The sequence below is a fragment of the Cuculus canorus genome, chromosome 24, assembly GCF_017976375.1.
Source record: "Cuculus canorus isolate bCucCan1 chromosome 24, bCucCan1.pri, whole genome shotgun sequence".
Classification (NCBI taxonomy): Eukaryota; Metazoa; Chordata; class Aves; order Cuculiformes; family Cuculidae; genus Cuculus; species Cuculus canorus.
This window is the reverse complement of record NC_071424.1, coordinates 5,960,570-5,982,223: the sequence shown is the minus strand read 5'-3', so window position 1 is coordinate 5,982,223 and position 21,654 is coordinate 5,960,570. Positions and strand designations below refer to the sequence as shown.

Below are 21,654 nucleotides of genomic sequence, written 5' to 3'. Positions count from 1 at the left end.
CTGGGCGCGGAGCGGGTAGGGCGCTCCTCCGGCCGCCGGGGGGCGCTGGGGGCGGGGCAGGGCGACTCTTCCCGGCGTGCCCCGCGCGGCCGCGCTATAAAATGCGCGCGCGGAGCTGGGGCAGCTGGGGAGTCGGAGGCCGCGCGAGGCGATAGGGTCGTGCGTGTTGGTGTGTGCGGGGCGCGAGGCCCGGGGGCGCGTGTGAGCGAGCGAGGGAGCGAATGTGTGCGCGAGTGAGTGAATGTGTGCGCGGCCGGTCCCCCCCCTACACGTTGATCTTATTTGATCGGCCGGGCCCCGCGCCGGGCCGAGGTGAGAAGAGTGGCCCCGCGAAGCCCCTGGCGCTGTGCGGCGGCGGCGGGCGGGATGAGTCGATCAGATAGGCGAGGCCGCGGCCGCTGAGCGCCCTGCGATTCTGACCCGCCGCCAATACACCGCACGGGGCCCGCACGGGACGCTGCCCGCCCTGTGCCACGCGTGGGATCCTCACAGGGCTCTGCCCGCCCTGTGCCGCGCGTGGGATCCTCACATGGCTCTGCCCGCCCTGTGCCACGCGTGGGATCCTCACAGAGCTCTGCCCGCCCTGTGCCCACGCGTGGGATCCTCACAGGGCTCTGCCCGCCCTGTGCCCACGTGTGGGATCCTCACAGGCCTCTGCCTGCCCTGTGCCATGCGTGGGAATTGACCTGCACCCTCTGTGCCAGTGGTGGGAGCAGCACAGAGCCCTGCTTGCCCTGTGCCACCAGTGGGAGCTGCTGTGCCTGCCCTGTGCCATGCACATAAGATTTGCAGAAGGCATGGGTGCCGCCTGTGTTCTCCAGGCTTTATTGGCAGCTTGTGGTCATGAGGTGGTCAGGGGACAGCTGTGGTCCTGGCATCACTGGGAGAATTGGCCACCACTCTCTGGACAGGATTGGCCACTGTTGGAGGGGATGATGCGGGGAGAGACGCTGGCTCAGCAAGGTCTCTGGCTGCTGAGGTGTCCCCAGTCGAGTTCTATTACCACCCATGTGTGTCCCCACCCCATAGCCATGTCCATATCCCTGTGATACCTGCTAGTATCCCTGTGCCACCACAGATGTCCCTGTGTCCCCCATCCCCACAGTACACACCAGCATCCAGGTGCCACCACGGACAGACTTGTGTCCCCATGTCCCCCATGGTGTCCTGTCTCCATCTCCCACCTGCCCCTATATCCTCTCTGTCCCTATAGCTTCCATCTCCCTCGTGTCCCCATGACACCTTCCCCCACCCCCGACATGCAGCCGTAGGGAATTGGGATGCAGCAGCCCAGTTCAGCTGCTGACCTGGCCAGGACAAGGCTAAACTGGGACAATTCCCAGGGCCGTTCCCAGGGGTTATGTTCCCAGGATAACATTCCCGTTGCCATTACCAGGATAGCGTTCCTGGTACCATTCCAGGGGTCTCCATTCCCAATGGCGTTCCTAGGATAACATTCCTAGTGCTATTCCTGTTGGTTATATTCCCAGTGTGTTTCCCAGTGCTGCTTTTGGGATAACATTCCCAGTGCTGTCCCTGGGGGTTACATTCCCAGGTCAACATTTTTACTGCCATCCTGGGCTGTGTCCAAACAGCAGGTGAGGGACAGGATTCTGCCCCTCTGCTCCACTCCCATGGGATCCCTCCTGGGGTCCTGTGTCCAGTTCTGGACATAAGAAGGAGATGGAACTGTTGGAATGGGTCCAGAGGAGGCCACAGAGATGATCCCAGGGCTGGAGCACCTCCTGTACGAGGACAGGCTGAGAGAGTTGGGGGTTGTTCAGCCTCGAGAAGGCTGCGGGGAGACCTTTGAGCAGCTTCCAGTATTGAAAGGGGCTCCAGGAAAGCTGGAGAGGGACTTTTTACAAGAGCCCGGAGTGATAGGATGAAGGGGAATGGCTTTAAATTGGAAAGGGGGAGATTTAGATGAGATCTTAGGAAGCAGTTCTTTATGATGAGGGTGGAGTGGCCCTGGCCCAGGCTGCCCAGAGCAGTGGTGGCTGCCCCATCCCTGGAGGGGTTCAAGGCCAGGTTGGATGGGACTTGGAGCCCCTGATCCAGTGGGAGGTGTCCCTGCCCATGGCAGGGGGTGGAACTGGATGGGATTTGAGGTCCTTTCCTACACAAACCATTCCATGATTCTATGATTCCCTGGGTGATACTGAATGCCATTCTCAGGATAAAATTCCCAGTGCAGATCCTGAGATGTTCCTGCTGCTGTTTCCACGGGTTCCATTCCCAATGCCATTGCTGGCATGGCATTCCTGGTGTGGGTCTTGGGGTGACACCTGGTGCTGTACTCAGGGATGATGCCTGGTGGCATTCCTGGGATAACATTCCCCGTGCAGTTTCTGTAGACACCTGGGATAATGTTCCTGCTGCGGTTCCCAAGGGTGATGTTCCTTGTGCCATTCCCAGAATAATGTTCCTGGTGCTATTCCCTGGGATGACCCCCTTTTCAGGATAACATTCCTGGTGCCGTACATGGGGGTTATGTTCCTCGTGAGGTTCCCAGGATAGCATTCCCAGTGCTATTCCCAGGGATGTTGCTCAGCACTGTTCCCAGGGGTTACACTCCCAGTGCCATTTCACGATAACATTCCTGGGGGTGACGTTCTCATTGCCATTCCTGGGATAACATTCCAGGTGCCACTCCTGAGAGTTATGTTTCAATGCTGTTCCCAGGATAACATTCCCTGTGTGGTTCCTGGGGTGATGCCCGGTGCCATTCTTGGGATAATGTTCCTGATGTGATTCCCAGGGATGATGCCTGATGCCATTCCCTGTTCTGTTGCCAGAATAACGTTCCTGGTGCTCTGCCTGGGATAACATTTCTGGTGCCCTTCCCAGGATCACAGTCCCAGCTTGGTCCCAGGGTTCACATTCCTGATGCCGTTCCCAGTGTCTTTCCCAAGGTTTACTTTGCCGATGCCAGTCCCAGTGTGGGAGCCAGGTTTCGCATTTCCAGTGCTGTTCCTGATGCCATTCCCGGTGTTCCCATTCCCAGAGTTCCCGTTCCTGGGATCATATTCCCAGGGCCACTGTGAGGTTCCCATTCGCAGGGTTCCCTTTCGTGTTGTTCCCATTCCCGGTGCCATTCCCAGGGTTCCCATTGCCAGGCTCCTCTTCCCATTGTTCCCATTCCTGGTGTGGTTCCATTGCTGATGCTCCTGTTCCCAGGGTTCCCGTTCCTGGGGTTCCCATTGTTCCCATTGCTGATGCTCCCATTCTTGGGGTTCCCATGGTTCCCGGTGCAGTTCCCATTGTTCCTGTTGTGATGCTTCCATTTCCTGGGTTCCCCTTGCTCCCATTGCTAATGCTCCCATTCCCGTGGTTCCCATTGCTGATGCTTCCGTTCCCGGTGCGGTTCCCATTGTTCCCAATGCCGATGCTTCCATTCCTGTGGTTCCCATGTTTCCCATTGCCAATACTCCCTTTCCTGTGGCTTCTGTTGTTCCTGGTGTGGTTCCCGTTGTTCCCAATGCCAATACTCCTGTTCCCATGGTTCCCATTGCCGATGCTCCTGTTCCTTGTGTGGTTCCGGTTGTTCCCATTGCTGATGCTCCATTCCCGCGGTTCCTGTTGCCAATGCTCCCATTCCTGGTGTGGTTCTCATTGCTGATGCTCCCCTTCCTGGGGTTCCCATTGTTCCCAATGCCTATACTCCCATTCCCATGGTTCCCATTGCCGATGCTCCTGTTCCTTGTGTGGTTCTGGTTGTTCCCATTGCTGATGCTCTGTTCCCGTGGTTCCTGTTGCCAATGCTCCCGTTCCCAGTGTGGTTCTCATTGCTGATGCTCCCCTTCCTGGGGTTCCCATTGTTCCCAATGCCTATGCTCCCATTCCTGTGGTTCGCATTGCCGATGCTCCCATTCACATGGTTCCCGTTGTTCCCAATGCCGATGCTCCTGTTTCCAGTGCAGTTCCCATTGTTGATGCTCCCATTCCCAGGGTTCCTGCTGTTCCCATTGCTGATGCTCGTGTTCCCGGTGCGGATCCCATTGTTCCCATTGCGATGCTCCTGTTTCTGTGGTTCCTGTTGTTCCCATGGTTCCCGCTGTTCCTGGTGCAGTTCCCGATGCTGACGGTCCCATTCCCGGGGTTCCTGTGGTTCCCGGTGCCGATGCTCCCGTTCCCGTGGCTCCTGTTCCCGGTGTTCCCAGTGCAGTTCCCACTGTTCCCAGTCCTGATGCCCCCGTTCCCGCTGTTCCTGTTGTTCTTGGCGTTCCCGCTTTTCCCTGTGCGGTTCCCCCATTCCCAGTGTGGTTCCCACTATTCCCATTGCTGATGCTCCCGTTCCTGCTGTTCCCATTGCCGATGCTCCTGTTCCCAGTGCGGTTCCCCCATTCCCGGTGCGATGCCCCATTCCCACTGTTCCTGCTGTTCCCGGTGCGGTGCCCTGTTCCTGCTCTTCCCGGTGCGGTTCCCGCATTCCTGGTGAGATGCCCCGTTCCTGGGGTTCCCACTCTTCCCGGTGCGGTTCCCGCATTCCCGGTGTGATGCCCCATTCCCAGTGTTCCCGCTGTTCCCGGTGCGGTTCCCCCATTCCCGGTGCGGTGCCCCATTCCCAGTGTTCCCCCGCTCCCAGTGCAGTTCCCCCATTCCCGGTGAGATGCCCCGTTCCCGGGGTTCCCGCAGTGCCTGGTGTGGTACTCCAGTTCCCGGTGCGGTGCCCCATTCCCGGTGTTCCCACAATTCCCGGTGCGGTTCCCCGGTTCCCGGTGCGGTGCCCCATTCCCAGTGTTTCCGCAGTTCCCGGTGCGGTTCCCCCATTCCCGGTGCGGTGCTCCGTTCCCGATGTTCCCGCAGTTCCCGGTGCGGTTCCCCGGTTCCCGGTGCGGCTCCCCCGCTCCCGGGGGCGGTGCCGGGGCCGCAGGTGCGCGGGGCGGGGCGGTCGCTGGGCGGTCGCGGGGCGGTGCCGGTACCGGTAACGGCTCCATTCGCTGCGCCATGGTCGGTACCGGCACCGCGGTTCGGCGGCTGCTTCTGGCGCTCAGCCTGGCGGCCGCCCGGCCCCCCGCCCTCACCGGGCAGCGCCTGCACGTCTGCAAGGAGGTACCGGCACCGGGGAGACGGGAACCGGGAACCCGCGCGGCATCGAACGCGGCGGCGAGGCTGGTGCCTGCGGGACGGGGAGCCCCGGGACCAGCCGGTGCCCCGCGCGTTGCAGCGGGGGCTGCGGGGGGTCCCCGGTAGGGACGGGGGGATGGGAGAGATAAGGGTGGGGGGGTGCGGGGGGTTTTGCTGAGGGGGCTCCCGTGGACACCCCTGTCCCTGACCACGGGTCGTCCTGGGGGTCCCCAGGACTGTGTCCCCAAAGTGGTCCCTGTGACCCATGGCTGTGTCCCCAGGGATCATCCTGGGGGTCCCCATGACTGTGTCCCGACAGTGGTCCCTGTATCCCCATGGCTGCATCCCCAAGGATCATCCTGGGGGTCTCCATGGCTCTGTCCTGACAGTGGTCCCTATATCCCCATGGCTGTGTCCCCAAGGATCATCCTGGAGATCTCCATGGCTGTGTCCCCAAAGTGGTCCCTGTGTCCCAGTGGCTGCATCCCCAAGGATCATCCTGGGGGAATCCATGGCTGTGTCCCCAAAGTGGTCCCTGTATCCCCATGGCTGTGTCCCCCGGGATCATCCTAGGGGTCTCCATGGCTGCTTCCCCAAGGATCATCCTAGGGGTCTCCATGGCTGCATCCTCAAGGATCATCCTGGGGGAATCCATGACTTTGTCCCCACAGTGGTCCCTGTATCCCCATGGCTGCATCCCCAAGGATCATCCTGGCAGTCCTCATGACTGTGTCCCCACAGTGGTCCCTGTATCCCCATGGCTGCATCCCCAAGGATCATCCTGGAGGAATCCATGGCTGTGTCCCCAAAGTGGTCCCTATATTCCCATGGCTGCATCCCCAGGGATCATCCTGGGGGTCTCCATGGCTGCATCCCCAAGGATCATCCTGGGGGTCTCCATGGCTCTGTCCTGACAGTGGTCCCTATATCCCCATGGCTGTGTCCCCAAGGATCATCCTGGGGGAATCCATGGCTGTGTCCCCGAGTGGTCCCTGTATTCCCATGGCTGCATCCCCAAGGATCATCCTGGGGGTCTCCATGGCTCTGTACCGACAGTGGTCCCTATATCCCCATGGCAGTATCCCCAAGGATCATCCTGGAAGTCTCCATGGCTGTGTCCCCAAAGTGGTCCCTGTATCCCCATGGCTGCATCCTCAAGGACCATCCTGGGGAAACCCATGGCTCTGTCCCGACAGTGGTCTCTATATCCCCATGGCTGTGTCCCCAAGGATCATCCTGGAGGTGTCCATGGCTGTGTCCCCAAAGTGGTCCCTGTGACCCATGGCTGCATGCCCAAGGCTCATCCTGGAGGTCTCCATGACTGTGTCCCCAAAGTGGTCCCTATATCCCCATGGCTGTGTCCCCAAGGATCATCCTAGAGGTCTCCATGGCTGTGTCCCCAAAGTGGTCCCTGTGACCCATGGCTGCATGCCCAAGGATCATCCTGGGGGAATCCATGGCTGTGTCCCCACAGTGGTCCCTATATCCCCATGGCTGTGTCCCCAAGGATCATCCTGGAGGTCTCCATGACTGTGTCCCCAAAGTGGTCCCTGTGACCCATGGCTGCATCCCCAAGGATCATCCTGGGGGTCTCTGTGGCTGCATCCTTAAGGACCATCCTGGGGGAACCCAGGGCTCTGTCCCGACAGTGGTCCCTGTATCGCCATGGCTGCATCCCCAAGGATCATCCTGGGGGTTTCCATGGCTGTATCCCCAAGGATCATCCTGGGGGTCGTTATGACTGTATCCCCAAAGTGGTCTTCATGTCCCTTTCTGGAGATGTTGGGATGTTCCCAAAGGGGTGGAAGCGCTGCTGTGAGGGAGTGGTGGCAACAGGGACATGCACACATCCCCCTCGCCACATGCCAATCCCAGCCTGGCACAGAGTACCCCGGTGGGGACAAAGTGTCTGGGGGGCTCTGTTGCTCTCCAGGACTCCGCTGCCTTGGGATCAGTGGTTCCAGCTTCCAAATTTTTCTCCCCAAGGTCCTCTCCTGCTTCCCCCCCCCCCCAGCCCTGCGGCCACTTTTCATCTGGGCCAGTAATTGTTTTGTGCCATGATACATTTTCCTTTTGCATCCTCCATGGCGCAGAGCTGGGAACAACTGGCTGGCGCCTGGCCCTGGGAAGGGTGGCTTTTAGGGGGGCCCTGTCCCCTCGCCACCGTGGCTAAAGAACTTCTCCCTGCCCTGGCCAGAACCAGGGGCTGATGCCGATGTGGGGTCCTCACCCCTCCTGCCGCCGAGCCACCCCAGGGCTGAATCCCATTGATTTATTAATGATTCGCAGCCTTGATGAAGGGGAGTAATTAATATCACTCGTTACAGCCGAGCTGGGGGGAGCAGAAAGTTTGAGAAGAGGGGGGAAAAGCATCCTTTTCCCCAGGGAATCCCTCAAGAGTGATGTTTGGAGCCAGGGTGACACCACGGGTGCCCCCATCCTGGCTGGGGTGATGGGCACCCCGCTCTGTGTCCCTGTTCCAGGGCTGGGGAGGGGGCGGCACTGCAGTACACGGGCAGAAGGGGCTGCAGGCAGCGCCTCTCCTCCTCCTTGTCCCTCTTTTTCCCTCATGGCCACATTTCCAGCTGACGGGAAACATCAAAGCATTGTTTTCTCACCACCGTGCCACGCTCCGGTGTCTATCGGGAGCAGCGCCCGGCTCTGCACCCCCAGGGATGCTGCACTGGGGGCGGGCGGTGGCATCGCTCCCTCGCCCGTCCAAACCCAACCTCAGCAGAGCAGCCAAGCCCGGCCTTCACCCTGGAGATTAACTGTGCCGCCACGCTCCACCTGCCACCCGCGTCGCCTCCTTGCCGGCCTTGAGCCAACGCTGGCTCGGCGGCAGCTGGCGGCACTGGGGGGGTCACGGTGCCCCAATCTCCCTGCCTTTCCTCCTGGCTGCTCCGCACTCCAATATCCAGCCGGTGGGTTCATGCTCCCCAGCAGGATAGCACATCCGGATTGTGCCCATCTGTGTTTAATAAGCAACGTGTGTGGCCATGGGGTGCTGTGCCGGTGCCATCTGCTCACTGGCACGCGAGGGGTGCCAGGGTTTCAGCCCCTCACCCCGGCAATGGAGTGGAGTGGCAATGCCGCTCACCTTTGCTGCACCACGGCCCTCTCGTCCCATGGAGTGGTCAGGGAGGATCCTGGGCACCTACACGTGTCCTGGGGGACCCCACAGCTCCCCATAGGCTTTGGCATCCCAGTGGGATGTTGCTGGGGGGGGGGAGTCATCTCACCTGAAACCACACCCTCAGCATCCCCTGGCCTCAGCATCTTCTCAGCCCAGCATCCCCTGGGACCCTAGAGCCCGAGCACCCCACCACCCTGAGCACAGCCATGGCTCCAGCACCGCTCCACCCCAAGCACACCCTGGTCCTGAGCACCTCCCTGCCCTGAGCACCCCTCCAACTCTAGCACCCCCTGGTCCAAGCACCCCCTCTCGCCTTGAGCATCTCCTCAGCCCCCGCACCCCCCACCGCAGCATCCCCTTGCTCCCAGCACCCTCCCATGCTCCGAGCATCCCCATAGTCCAAGCTTCCCCCCAGCCTAGGCATCCTCCTACCCCAGTGACTCCACCATGGCACCCCGTTACCCCCAGGACCTCCCCCTGCCCAGAGCATCCCCTGTGCCAAGCACCCCCACACCCTGAGCATCCCCTCCTGCACCCTGGCTGGTGGTGGGCTGAGCTGCCCGAGCCTGGGCACCGTAGGACATCACCACAGCTCAAACCAAACCCATCCAGGCAAGAGGCAGCTGGGCATGTTCTGGGGAGGGGGGCACAGCCCGTGGTGGGGTCCGGGGGCTGCAGCTCTCCCTGTATGTTCTCTCTTCCAGTCTGAGTACCACTATGAATACACGGAGTGCGACAGCACGGGCTCACGGTGGAGGGTGGCAGTGCCACACACGCCAGGACTCTGCACCGGCCTCCCGGACCCCATCAGGGGCACCGAGTGCTGTAAGGGGAAGGGGGGGGTGATGGGTGGGGGAAGAATGGGGGGTTCTGGGCTGTGGGAAGAGCAGGAAAATGAGGGCAAGAGGGGAGGGAGAAGAGTGACAAGATGAAGCGTGGCTTTTCATCAACTGCGTCGCAGTGCGATGTCTTCAAAGGCAGCGACGGGACCTGTCTGCTCAGCAGCGATGAGCACAGCGCTGGCGGCTCCTCGCTGGAGGCTGCGATGGGATGAGGGGGATGGAAATCCCACCCTCCCCACCCCCAGCCTTGGGGGTGCCAGGGCTCTGCAGCGCTTGCACGGAGGATCACATCCTGCCTGGTGCTCAACGATTCCTAAAGAGCTGGCGGTTGGGCAGGGAAGTGCGGCAGCATCACCAAAAATCGTAAACACGGCAGAGGGGGGGTGACTGGCTGCCATGGGGCAGAGGGGTACTCAGGATGGGCAGGTTCAGGTCGGACATCAGGAAACGTCTTCACCAAAAGGGTTCTCAGGCACTGGCAGAGGCTGTCCTGGAGGTGGTGGAGTCCCCATCCCTGGAGGGGTTTAGAAGACAGGTGGATGAGGTGCTCAGGGGTGGTTTAGAAGTGGACAGGGATGGTTAGAGCCGATGATCTCAAAAGTCTTTTTCAACCAAGTGATTCTATGATTCTGTGGGGGTTCCAGAGCCAACCGGACACCTCTGCTAGTGGAGAGCGCTCTGAAGAGCAGAGCTGAGGATGATGAGGCCAAAGCAGCCCTGGGGGAGCAGAGGTGACCACACTGACACCCCACCCCCCCTTATTGCACGACAGCTTTCTCCTGCAAGGCTGGCGAGTTCCTGGACATGAAGACACAGGCGTGCCAGCCCTGCGCTGAGGGCACCTACTCGCTGGGCACCGGCGTCCGCTTCGACGAGTGGGATGAGGTGCCCCATGGCTTCGCCAACGTTGCCACCAACCCAGAGGTTGACGATGGCTTTGGCAGCGTGGTGGAGAACTGCACCGGGTGAGTTGTGCTGCAAGCGGCATGGTTTCCCCTCATTAATAGGGGGCTGGAGACTGGCTGCTCCTCCCTGGGAGGACACTCAGGGACTCGGCCGTCTCGGCACAGTGCAGCTGGGCACAGGGCATGGCACAGCTGCCAGTGGGATGAGTGCTGTGACGCTTCTGTGCAGTGACAACACCCCAATTCCCTGACACCCCATCTGCCACACTCCCTCCTTCACCCTTCCCTGGGAGGTGATGCCATGGGGTATACCCCAGCCACAGCAGGGGTACACGCTGGCAAAGTCCCCCCCACCTGTAGTGGCAGGATCCCAGCTCTGTGGGCCACCCACACCAGCCCTTGGTGTCACCAACAGCACCGAGCCCCCAAGTCCCCTTCCACCAGCCGGTGTCACCGACAGCACTGAGCCCCCAAGCCCCCCTCCACCAGCTGGTGTCACCGACAGCACCGAGCCCCCAAGCCCCCCTCCACCAGCCGGTGTCACCGACAGCACTGAGCCCCCAAGCCCCCCTCCACCAGCCGGTGTCACCAACAGCCCCGAGCCCCCAAGCCCCCCTCCACCAGCCGGTGTCACCGACAGCCCCGAGCCCCCAAGCCCCCCTCCACCAGCCGGTGTCACCAGCAGCCGCCGCACACCACAGCATTTATGCAACTTGCAAATGTAACCTACTTCCAGCAGCTCTTTAATTATTCAGCTCCCATCTCCGCGTGGCTCCGACATGAAGGATGCTCCTCTCCTCCTCCCCGCAGCCCACCCACTTCTCGCTAGTGTGAATGAGGTGAAGGGAAAAGGTCCCTAGGGATAAGGATCCGGCCACCACACAGTGCCATGTCCCCTGGGCCGTCCCCAGTGCCCACCTCTCCATCCTCGCTCCCCGGGGCTCCTGTGCTGTCCCCATCACCTGTGTCCAATGCCTGGGAACCATCCCAGCTGTCCCCATCCCGGCTGCCTCGGGGTTTGGAGCGGTAACGGAGCCCCGGTCTGTGCCCCTCGCCCCAGGTCAACGTGGGTGCCGCATGGAGACTACGTGGCCTCCAACACAGACGAGTGCACGGCCACCCTCATGTACGCGGTCAACCTCAAGCAGTCGGGCACCGTCTCCTTCGAGTACACCTACCCTGACAGCGGCATCGTCTTCGAGTTCTTTGTGGGTGATGGGGGCTCTGGGGAGGGTGGAGGTCTCTGGGGGCGTTATGGGGGTCCCTGGAGATGTGGGTGCAGTCCCTGGGGACATGGATGGGATCTCTAGGGATGTTGTGGGGGTCCTGGGGACATGATGAGAGTCCCTGGAGATGTGGGTGCAGTCCCTGGGACAAGGATGGGGTCCTTGGGGACGTTGTGGAAGTCCCTGGGATATGGGTGGGGTCTCTGGGGACATTGTGGGGGTCCCTGGAGACATGGATGGGGTTCCTGGAGATGTGGCTGCAGTACCTGGGGACATGGGTGGGGTCCCCATCCTGACGCAGGCCCTGCAGGTGCAGAACGACCAGTGCCAGCCCACGGCAGGGGAGTCACGCTGGATGCGGACGACAGAGAAAGGCTGGGAGTTCCACAGCGTGAGTGGAGGGGACAGGAGGTGGCACGGGGTCGGGGGGGCCTTGGCGCAGCCCCTGGGGTCCCTTGTGTTCCCCGACCCTGGGAAGAAGATGCTCTGTGAGGACACAGAGGGAGGCGGTGGGTGATGCAGACAGGGCTTAGCACCTCGGCCCCCCACCAGTGGGTGCCACCTCCCCTCCAAGCAGTGGCACCACCCCACCCCATTTCCACCCAGCCCCCCCAAGCGCTCCCCCACCCCTCTTCCAGATGGAGCTGAGCCACGGCAACAATGTGCTCTACTGGCGGACCACGGCCTTCTCTGTGTTGTCCAAGGTGCACAAGCCCGTGCTGGTGAGGAACATCAGCATCACAGGTAGGAGAGGGCAGGGTGGGGGTCCCACTGCCCCCCAGGTTCCCCCTGAGCCTCTCCCACTGCTGCAGGGGTTGCCTACACCTCCGAATGCTTCCCCTGCAAACCTGGCACCTTCGCCCCCGCCGCCGGCGCCAGCGCCTGCCAGCCCTGCCCAGCCAACACCTTCTCCAGCAAAGGAGCCACCGCCTGCCAGCCCTGTGACCCCACCACCTACGCCGGTGAGAGGTGGCAGCCGCGTCCCCTCCCCTGTGCCCTCACCCAGAGGTGGCAGCTGCATCCCCTTGTCCCCTGCAGGGATGCCCCTGGGGAAGGGAGAGGGGATGCGAGGGACAGGGAGACCTTGGCATCCTGTGGAGATGGGGGACATGGACATCCCCTCGCCAGGGCGGCAGGACACCCGGTGAGGGGACAGCAGCACTTTCCCCTCATGGGGTAGCAGTGCACCCCTTGCGGACAGTAGTGGTGTCCCCTCAAGGGGTGGCAGTGTCCCTTCATGGGGTGGCAGTGCATCCCTTGGGGATGGTGTCAGTGTCCCTTCATGGGGTGGCAGTGCATCCCTTGGGGATGGTGTCGGTGTCCCTTCATGGGGTGGCAGTGCATCCCTTGGGGATGGTGTCGGTGTCCCTTCATGGGGTGGCAGTGCATCCCTTGGGGATGGTGTCGGTGTCCCTTCATGGGGTGGCAGTGCATCCCTTGGGGATGGTGTCGGTGTCCCTTCATGGGGTGGCAGTGCATCCCTTGGGGATGGTGTCGGTGTCCCTTCATGGGGTGGCAGTGCATCCCTTGGGGATGGTGTCGGTGTCCCTTCATGGGGTGGCAGTGCATCCCTTGGGGATGGTGTCGGTGTCCCTTCATGGGGTGGCAGTGCATCCCTTGGGGATGGTGTCGGTGTCCCGTCATGGGGTGGCAGTGCACCCTGTGGAGATGGTGGCAGTGTCCCCTCGCTGGTGGCTCAGCCACTGTCTCCCCTCGCCCGCAGAGCCTGGCTCAGCATCGTGCCATGCACGGCCGCCCTGCACCGACCAGGATTACTTCTACACCCACTCTGCGTGCGATGCCCGTGGTGAGGTACAGCCAAGCTGCCGGGGGGTGGCTGTCCCTTTGTCCCTGTGTCCCCACGCTGAGCCCCGCTCCTGCAGACCCAGGTGCTGTTCAAGTGGGCCGAGCCCAAGATCTGCAGCGAGGAGCTCCCTGAGGCAGCTCTGCTGCCACCGCCTGGGGCCAAAACCCCGTGTCCCCCTTGCAACCCCGGCTTCGCCAAGAGCAACGGCTCCACCTGCCAGCCCTGTCCCTACGGCTCCTACTCCAATGGCTCTGGTAAGGGTGTCACCGTCCCCAAGGGGAGACTGGGGTCATGGAGCTGCCAAGGGTGCCACCCTGTCCCCTCCTGTCCTATGGCTTCCATCAGGACATCTTTGTCCCCGAGGGGTGACCAGGACACCCAGAGCTGCCAAGGGGGAGGCGGGTGCCAAGCTGCCCCTATGGCTTCTGTCAGGACATCTTTGTCCCCAAGGAGTGACCAGGACACCCAGAGCTGCCAGGGGGCATGTGGGTGCTACCCTGTCCCCTCTTGTCCCTATGGCTCAGACCAGGACATCCCCATTATTGTCCTTAAGGGGTGATGGGACTCTGGAGCTGCTGGAGGAGGTGAGTGCCACCCCAGTGCAGGGTTGTCCCTTCCTGTCCCCAGGCTGCATCAGCTGCCCGGCAGGCACGGAGCCGGTGCTGGGGTTGGAGTACAAGTGGTGGAATGTGCTGCCTCCCAACATGGAGACCGCCGTCCTCAGCGACATCAACTTCGAGTACAAGGGGATGGCAGGTAATGTCCGCACACTGTCCCCTCGCTGTCCTCTCCCATGGGGGCAGCTGGGGACCCTGCTGAGCCATCCCTGTGTCCTCAAAGGCTGGGAGGTGGCGGGGGACTACATCTACACAGCAGCAGGAGCCTCCGATAATGACTTCATGATTCTCACGCTGGTGGTCCCGGGCTTCAGGTGAGGTGGGGACCGGCACTGGGGTGTCCCCAGGGAGCTGGGAGATGGTGCCGTGGGGCAGCACTGCCACCCCATCCCCGTGCCGTCCCCAGTCCCGCAAGCCCAGTGCTGGAGGACACAGAGAGCAAGGAGGTGGCCAGGATCACCTTTGTCTTCGAGACCATCTGCAGCGTCAGCTGTGAGCTCTACTTCATGGTGGTGAGTGGGGGGACACGTTGGGCGACACCAGGTTTGGGGTGGGTCCCACTATCCCTGTGTCCCCACAGGGCATCAACTCCAGCACCAACATGGCAGTGGAGACGTGGACGGGTTCCAAGGGGAAGCAGTCCTACACCTACATTGTGGACCAAAATGCCACCATGAGCTTCACGTGGGTCTTCCAGCGCACACCCTACCACGAGGCGGTGAGGGATGGGATGGCCTGGGGAGGGGGGCTCTGGGTGCTGGGACGGCGCGGTGGGCAGTGGTGACGGGTGCTCTTGGTGCTAGGGCCGGTGGTACAGCAGCGACATGGCCAAGCTCTACTCTATCAACGTCACCAACGTGCTGGGAGGGGTGGCATCCTTCTGCCGGCGCTGCGCTCCCGTGACAGCCACGTCCTGTGCCCCATGTGCCCCTGGCAGCATCGTGGACCACAGCTCAGGCACCTGCCAGCCCTGCCCGCCCGGCACCTACCTGCAGGATCACCTCTCTGACAGGACCCCTGCCTGCCAGCCCTGCGGCCCCGGCACCCGCAGCAACCAGGTGCCCGTCCCTACGTGTCCCTCAAGGGTGGGGGCCACAGGGTGGCGGGGGATGTCCTCTCAGGTGACACCAGTGCCCTCCGGCCATCCCAAATAGGTGACGCTCTGGGACCCAGAGGGGGACACCAGCTTCCCAGCCAAGATGTCCCAGATGGATGGCACTGGCCAGATCAGGAGGGTGACAGCAGCCCCTCCCCACAGCCTGGGTGGGTGACACCAGCACCCCTGGCCATCCCAAGTGGATGACACAGTCTGGATGGGTGATGCCAGCCACCAACCTGTCCCCAGGGAGATGACACGAGCACGCCTGGCCATTGTGGGTGGGTGACCCCATCCTGATGGGTGAAGCCAATCCCCAGCTGTCCCCATGGTGACACAAGCACCTCAGCCATTGTGGTGGGTGACACTGTCTGGATGGGTAATGCTAGCCCCCAAACTGTCCCCAGGGAGGTGATAGCAGCTCCCCAACCATCCCGGATGAGTGACAGCCCCCTGGCTGTCCCTGGCAGGCAATGCCAGCCCACCCCCGCTGTCCCCAAGTGGTGACACCAGCAGGGTGACGCCAGCTCCTGGCCGTCCCTGACTGCCACCTCATATCCCCCAGCTCCGCTCCCTCTGCTACAACAACTGCAGTTTCTCGCTGCTGCTGCCGGGCCACATCCTGCACTACAACTTCTCGGCTCTGGCCACAAGCACAGCCTTCACCAGCGGCCCCAGCTTCACTGCCAAGGGCCTCAAGTACTTCCACCAGTTCAACATCAGCCTCTGCGGCAACCAGGTGTGTGCGGCCATCACACAAGCGTGTGCCATCACATGCACACATGTGCCATCACTCGCAGCCATCACTCACAGCCATGCACACGCGTGTACGCCATCCCATGCACGGATGTGCCATTGCCCCCCAGCTCACCCTCCTCTTCCTTGCCCCCAGGGCAGAAGGACGGCCACCTGCATGGACAACGTGACAGACAGGGGTCTGCCTGACGGCGAGGGGGACTATGCACGGGTGGTGACGTCCTACGTGTGCCAGTCCATCCTGGTGCCCCCCGACGTCACAGGCTACAAGACAGCCATGTCCTCGCTGCCCATCAGCCTGGCTGACCGCCTCGTGGGTGAGCCGGGACGTGGGAGGCTCTGGCTCCCCCTGTTACCTCCAGCCCAGAGTGAAGCTCTGGGGTTTGACTCTCATCCTCACCGACCCCTCCCGGGGAACTCAGTGACACTGGGCCACCCTAAGTGCTGCTGAGCCGCCCCTGAGACAGTGGGACACCTTTTGCCACTGGGACACCCCCTTGCCAAGACACTGGGACACACGGGGACACCTCTGTGTCACTGGGACACTCTGTGTCTCAGATATGCTGAGACACTCCACTGCCACTGGGACACCCTGGTGCCACCCTGTGCCACTCAGACACCCCAGTGCCACTGGGACACACTGGGACACCCTGGTGCCACCCGGTGCCACTGGGACACCCCAGTGCCACTGGGACACATTGGGACACCCTGGTGCCACCCTGTGCCACTCAGACACCCCAGTGCCACTGGGACACACTGGGACACCCTGGTGCCACCCTGTGCCACTGGGACACCCCAGTGCCACTGGGGCACACTGGGACACCCTGGTGCCACCCTGTGCCACTCAGACACCCCAGTGCCACTGGGACACACTGGGACACCCTGGTGCCACCCTGGTGCCACCCTGTGCCACTGGGACACCCCAGTGCCACTGGGGCACACTGGGACACCCTGGTGCCACCCGGTGCCACTGGGACACCCCAGTGCCACTGGGACACATTGGGACACCCTGGTGCCACCCTGTGCCACTCAGACACCCCAGTGCCACTGGGACACACTGGGACACCCTGGTGCCACCCTGGTGCCACCCTGTGCCACTGGGACACCCCAGTGCCACTGGGGCACACTGGGACACCCTGGTGCCACCCGGTGCCACTGGGACACCCCAGTGCCACTGGGACACATTGGGACACCCTGGTGCCACCCTGTGCCACTCAGACACCCCAGTGCCACTGGGACACATTGGGACACCCTGGTGCCACCCTGTGCCACTGGGACACCCCAGTGCCACTGGGACACACTGGGACACCCTGGTGCCACTCTGTGCCACTGGGACACCCCAGTGCCACTGGGACACATTGGGACACCCTTGTGCTACCCTGTGCCACTCAGACACCCCAGTGCCACTGGGACACATTGGGACACCCTGGTGCCACTCTGTGCCACTGGGACATCCCGGTGGCACTGGGCCACCCGCTCTCTCTGCAGGCGTCACTGCCCACTCCATGCTGGATGGCATCACCTCCCCCCCGGAGCACTTCCCGCCCGGCCACTCCGACCTGCCTGACATTGTCTTCTTCTACAGGTGAAAGTGGGCAGCAGGGACCCATGGCCACACCTGGGGACCACGCTGTCCCTGCGCTGACCCCTTCGTGTCCCCCCGCTAGGTCCAACGATGCCACACAGCCCTGCAGCAGGGGCCGAGCCACCGCCATCCGCCTGCGCTGTGACCCACTGCGCCCGGGCCGTGGCACCATCACCATGCCCAGGTGAGGGGGGGGACAGCGCTGGGGACCGTGGTGGCTTTGGGGAGGGACTGGCATCCTCACACTTTCCCCCCACCAGGGTGACCCCCAATCTGCTCACACCAGCTGGTGGGACGTGGGGTGCAAACCTTGGCTGCCCTGTGTCCCCCAGCACTGCCTGAGCCCCACCTTTTTGTCCCCCCCAGCAAATGCCCCGAGGGCACCTGTGACGGCTGCACCTTCCACTTTCTCTGGGTGACGGGTGAGGCTTGTCCCCGCTGCTCCGCCAGCCACTATCGCCCCATCGTCGGCGCCTGTCTCGGTGGCATCCAGGTACGGCCCTGCAGCAAAAATCAGCACAAAAGCCCAAACTCTCAAATCCTCTCTGAAATCAAAGAGCTTTTAGCAAAAATCATCGCAAAAGCCCAACCAATTTTCAAATACGCTGTGAAATCAAGTTTTACTCAGGAGCTCTTAGCAAAAATCATCATAGAAGCCCAAACTCTCAAATACTTTGTGAAATCCAGTTTTTTTGATGATCGGTCGTGATCGCCAACAAGTTAACAGCAGCAGCTTGTAAAGGCATTGTGTCTGATCATTACCTTAAGAGAATAAGTATAGTAATTAAGAAAGATCCATCGCTAATTGCTTTGGCATCATCCAGACCTGCAGTCACTTGAGTTGGGGAGGGGTTTCTTTTTTGCAGCGTGGATTTGGAAAGGCAATCAGGAATTCCACACAGCACGTCCACCCAGTGGTGAGGTCTCCAACCATCGCTGTGAGGGGCTGAGCTTTTAAACCATTGACCAAACAACTTCCATCACCCCAAACCCAGGGAGTCTCTGCCCCTGGCTACTCCCTGCCTCTCTTTTCTCCCACTTTTTTGCACCAAGAACAACCCAGCACAATCACTGATGCTTGGGTTTGCTTTCTCACAGCCCTATCTCTTAAGAACAGCCCAACTCTACTGAACACAGCAATGTAAGAAGTGACAGCCTGAACAGTGCACACAGCGATGCAACAGGAATCATTCATCCATTCATGATCTGTGATATAAAAAGCATCTAATTAGTCCAAATACGACACCTCCATGGGTTACCCATGTCATTTCAGGCCCCGGCACTTCACCGCTTCACTCACTTCCTCTGACCCAGGGAGAATTTGTGCCCTGAATAATTAGTTTATTCATTGAAATGCGATATAAAAATTGTCTAATTGGTTGAAATCTGCATCCTCCATGGGTCACCTTTGTCATATCAGGCCCTGGCACTTCTCCCTGCCAGCAGGCGGGACGCCACAGGGATGGGCTGGGAGTCCTCCCACCCCACTGAGCCTCCCGTATCCCTGTCTTGCTGTGAAGTATTTATGCTTACACCGATTGAGGATGCAGATTAAATTTAGACACCAGAATAAAGAACTAAACTTATTTTACTGTTAATACTAAAAAAAAAAATGAAAAATGATTACACCACAAGAAACGAGCAAGAAAAAATATAAAATAGTGTACATAAAGCAAAAACGCTCTAAGGTAACGATATTCGAGATAATACAAAACTACAGGACAATACACCTAAACATTACTACAGGATAAAGACAATAATGATTAAGAGAGAAAAATATATCACCACTTGCCCTAATCAATCCGATGCCATCATCCAGATCCGCAATCACCAGGGTGCTGTGCTGTACAGTGGGGGATTTGGAAATTGTTTTCCTGCAAGTGGGAAAAATCCTGCCCAGAGCATCCTCTGACAGGTGAAACCTCCAAAGACCACCAGCCTTGGGATCTGGCTTATATCCATGATTAATTGGCAAGTCACAATCATAGAAGCGTAGAATTGCTAGGTTGGAAAAGACCTTTGAGATCATCAACTCCAACCATACCTGTCCACTACTAAATCATATCTCCAAGCACCTCATCCACCTGCCTTTTAAACCCCTCCAGGGATGGGGACTCCACCACCTCCCTGGGCAGCCTCTGCCAGTGCCCAGTGACCCTTTCTGTAATGAAATTTTTCCTAACATCCAATCTAAACTTCCCCTGGCGCAGCTGGAGGCCATTCCCTCTCATCCTACCACCTGTCACTCGGGAGAAGAGCCCAGCACCCACCTCTCTACAACCTCCTTTTAGGTAGTTATAGAGAGAGAGAAGGTCTTCCCTCAGCCTCCTCTTCTTCTCCAGGCTAAACAACCCCCAGTCCCTCAGCCGTTCCTCGTAACCCTTGTTCTCCAGCCCCTTCACCAGCTTTGTCTCCTCTCTGGACACGCTCCAGGACCTCAATGTCTTGCTCATAGTGTGGAGCCCAAAACCGAACGCAGGATTCCAGGTGTGGCCTCAGCAGTGCTGAGCACAGAGGGAGAATCCCTTCCCTGCTCCTGCTGGCCACATCCTTCCTGATACAAGCCAAGATGCTGTTGGCTTTCTTGGCCACCTGGGCCACCGCAAAATGACCTGCAGTTTCTCTTTGTGCAGGAACACAGCTGGCTGGGTTTCTTGAAATATTTCTCCTGGCCATTTGGTCAGCATTGAGTTGCTATCACTAAAACCATCTCTACCATGTAAGGAGTTGAATCCTATGGTATTAGTCCTTAAAGTGTCAGAAAAAAATATATTTAGTCCTATTATATGGTAGTTAAGTGAGCCAGGGTTCATCTTCTAAGTCAGTCTCAGCCCAGGTCTTACCCAAGGCTTGGCATTTCAATTCTCCCCTTCTCCCCAGAAAACCACCTACGTCTGGCGGGAGCCCCGGCTGTGCCACGGTGGGCAAAGCTTGCCGGCACAGGAGGTGAGAGCTTGTAGGAGTGTAGATTTCTGGCTGAAGGTGGGAATCTCTGCCGGCACCTGCGCTGCGCTCCTGCTCGCCACCCTCGCCGCCTATTTCTGGAAGAAGAACCAGAAGTGAGTGATGCCCCCAGGATTTGGCAGGGGGACAACCATCACCACGAGGGGGCTGATGCCACTGCTTTCTGTCCCCAGGCTGGAATATAAATATTCCAAGCTGGTGATTAGCATGACAGCCAATGAAAGCGAGCTGCCAGCGCCGGATAGCTGTGCCATCATGGAAGGAGAGGACGCTGAGGACGAGCTGGTCCTCACCAGCAAGAGATCTCTTTTCGGGAAAATCATATCCTTCACATATAAGGTAAGGAGGGGGCACCACCCCAGAGAAGCGGTTTGCTGGAGCTCCGTGCTTCACTTTTCCCTCCCTGGAGGGGGGACGGAAGGGTTGGAGGGCACCCTGACACCAGGCTCACCGCAGAGGACACCGGATGGCTTCGACTCTGTCCCACTGAAGCCATCATCCGGCAGCAGCGCCATGGAGCTGTGACCACCCCCTCAACGTGGCCTTAGGGACCCGCTTCGGACCGGAGCTTCATTACAGCTTTTGTACGTTCCTCTGCTTTGTTCTCCCCCAGTGCCAACACCAAAAATGCCAAATAAAGGTGTGGGGTTTGTACAGCGGCTCCGTGTGTCCCTGTGTCCCCGTGACAGGCACTGTGTGTACCGTGTGTGCCAGGCCACACCGTACCATGCCAGGTGATGCCACACCGTACGTGTGTGCCAGGCCACACCGTGCCATGCCAGGTGATGCCACACCGTACCGTGTGTGCCAGGCCACACTGTACCATGCCAGGTGATGCCACACCGTACCGTGTGTGCCAGGACACACCGTGCCATGCCAGGTGATGCCACACCGTACCGTGTGTGCCAGGCCACACTGTACCATGCCAGGTGATGCCACACCGTACCGTGTGTGCCAGGCCACACCGTGCCATGCCAGGTGATGCCACACCGTACCGTGTGTGCCAGGACACACCGTGCCATGCCAGGTGATGCCACACTGTACCGTGTGTGCCAGGCCGTGTTCAGCCGCTGTTGCTCAGCACCACCAGATCATAGAATCACCAGGTTGGAAAAGACCTCCAGGATCATAGAGTCCAACCACTTCCATCAACCATTAAACCATGTCCCTGAGCACCTCATCTACCCGTCTTTTAAACACATCCAGCGACAGGTAATCCACACTCCCCCCACCCCCCACCCTGTCTCTGTCCGCTCAGCCCCGCCCACCCCTCTTAGTCCCGCCCACCACCTTAAGGCTGCCCATCCCTCTTACCCCGCCCATCTTCTTAGCCGCGCCCACTCCGTTTGAGGTAATCCACACCCCTCAGGCTCTGTCTGCTCAGCCCCGCCCATCCCTCGTAGTCCCGCCCACCACCTTAAGGCCGCCCATCCCTCTTACCCCGCCCACCTGCTTAGCCCCGCCCACTCCATCTTAGCCGGTGCTTTTATTAGCCCCGCCTATTCTCATTCAGCCCACCCACTCCTTTAGCCCCGCCCAACGCCACTCAGCCACGCCCCTATCTGAGCTCTGCACAGCCCCGCTGTCCGCTTAGCCCCGCCCACTCCTTAGCCCCGCCCACTCATATTAGCCAGTACTTCCTTAGCCCCG

General features: G+C 60.3%; 1 protein-coding gene and 1 non-coding gene across 8 annotated transcripts; both read left to right on the top strand.

The window, feature by feature from the left end:
• Positions 1-129: 129 nt before the first annotated feature.
• Positions 130-424, top strand: LOC128854455 (small Cajal body-specific RNA 2). Its single transcript, XR_008453549.1, has one exon. It is a non-coding gene; the product is annotated as a small Cajal body-specific RNA 2 (non-coding RNA).
• ELAPOR1 (endosome-lysosome associated apoptosis and autophagy regulator 1) lies at positions 147-21,042 on the top strand. Of its 7 annotated transcripts, none has more exons than XM_054087761.1 (22): positions 3,594-4,437; positions 8,911-9,031; positions 9,821-10,013; positions 11,014-11,161; positions 11,490-11,570; positions 11,818-11,923; positions 11,992-12,141; positions 12,903-12,991; positions 13,063-13,240; positions 13,614-13,742; positions 13,827-13,917; positions 14,010-14,115; positions 14,184-14,321; positions 14,407-14,661; positions 15,265-15,438; positions 15,592-15,772; positions 16,944-17,040; positions 17,123-17,224; positions 17,407-17,533; positions 19,921-20,099; positions 20,178-20,343; positions 20,461-21,042. In XM_054087761.1, the coding sequence occupies exons 1-22, from the start codon at positions 4,048-4,050 to the stop codon at positions 20,527-20,529; spliced, it is 3,270 nt and encodes a 1,089-aa protein (XP_053943736.1). In that variant the 5' UTR covers positions 3,594-4,047; the 3' UTR covers positions 20,530-21,042. The 7 variants fall into 7 exon arrangements, 6 of the variants coding, with proteins under 6 accessions (XP_053943739.1, XP_053943735.1, XP_053943736.1 ...); XM_054087763.1 differs by lacking the exon at positions 3,594-4,437 and adding an exon at positions 4,901-5,055; XM_054087764.1 differs by lacking the exon at positions 3,594-4,437 and adding an exon at positions 147-312 and having other exon boundaries at positions 20,178-21,042.
• The last annotated feature ends 612 nt before the right edge of the window (positions 21,043-21,654 follow it).

What these genes read in the sequence shown, in the direction of transcription:
- ELAPOR1 (XM_054087760.1), top strand. Translation starts at nt 4,048, where the DNA reads ATGGTTCCCGCTGTTCCTGGTGCAGTTCCCGATGCTGACGGTCCCATT. An exon ending in GTGGTGGAGAACTGCACCGG is followed by an intron (nt 10,014 to 11,013) that starts GTGAGTTGTGCT and finishes CCCTCGCCCCAG; the next exon opens with GTCAACGTGGGTGCCGCATG. An exon ending in GAGGAACATCAGCATCACAG is followed by an intron (nt 11,924 to 11,991) that starts GTAGGAGAGGGC and finishes CCACTGCTGCAG; the next exon opens with GGGTTGCCTACACCTCCGAA.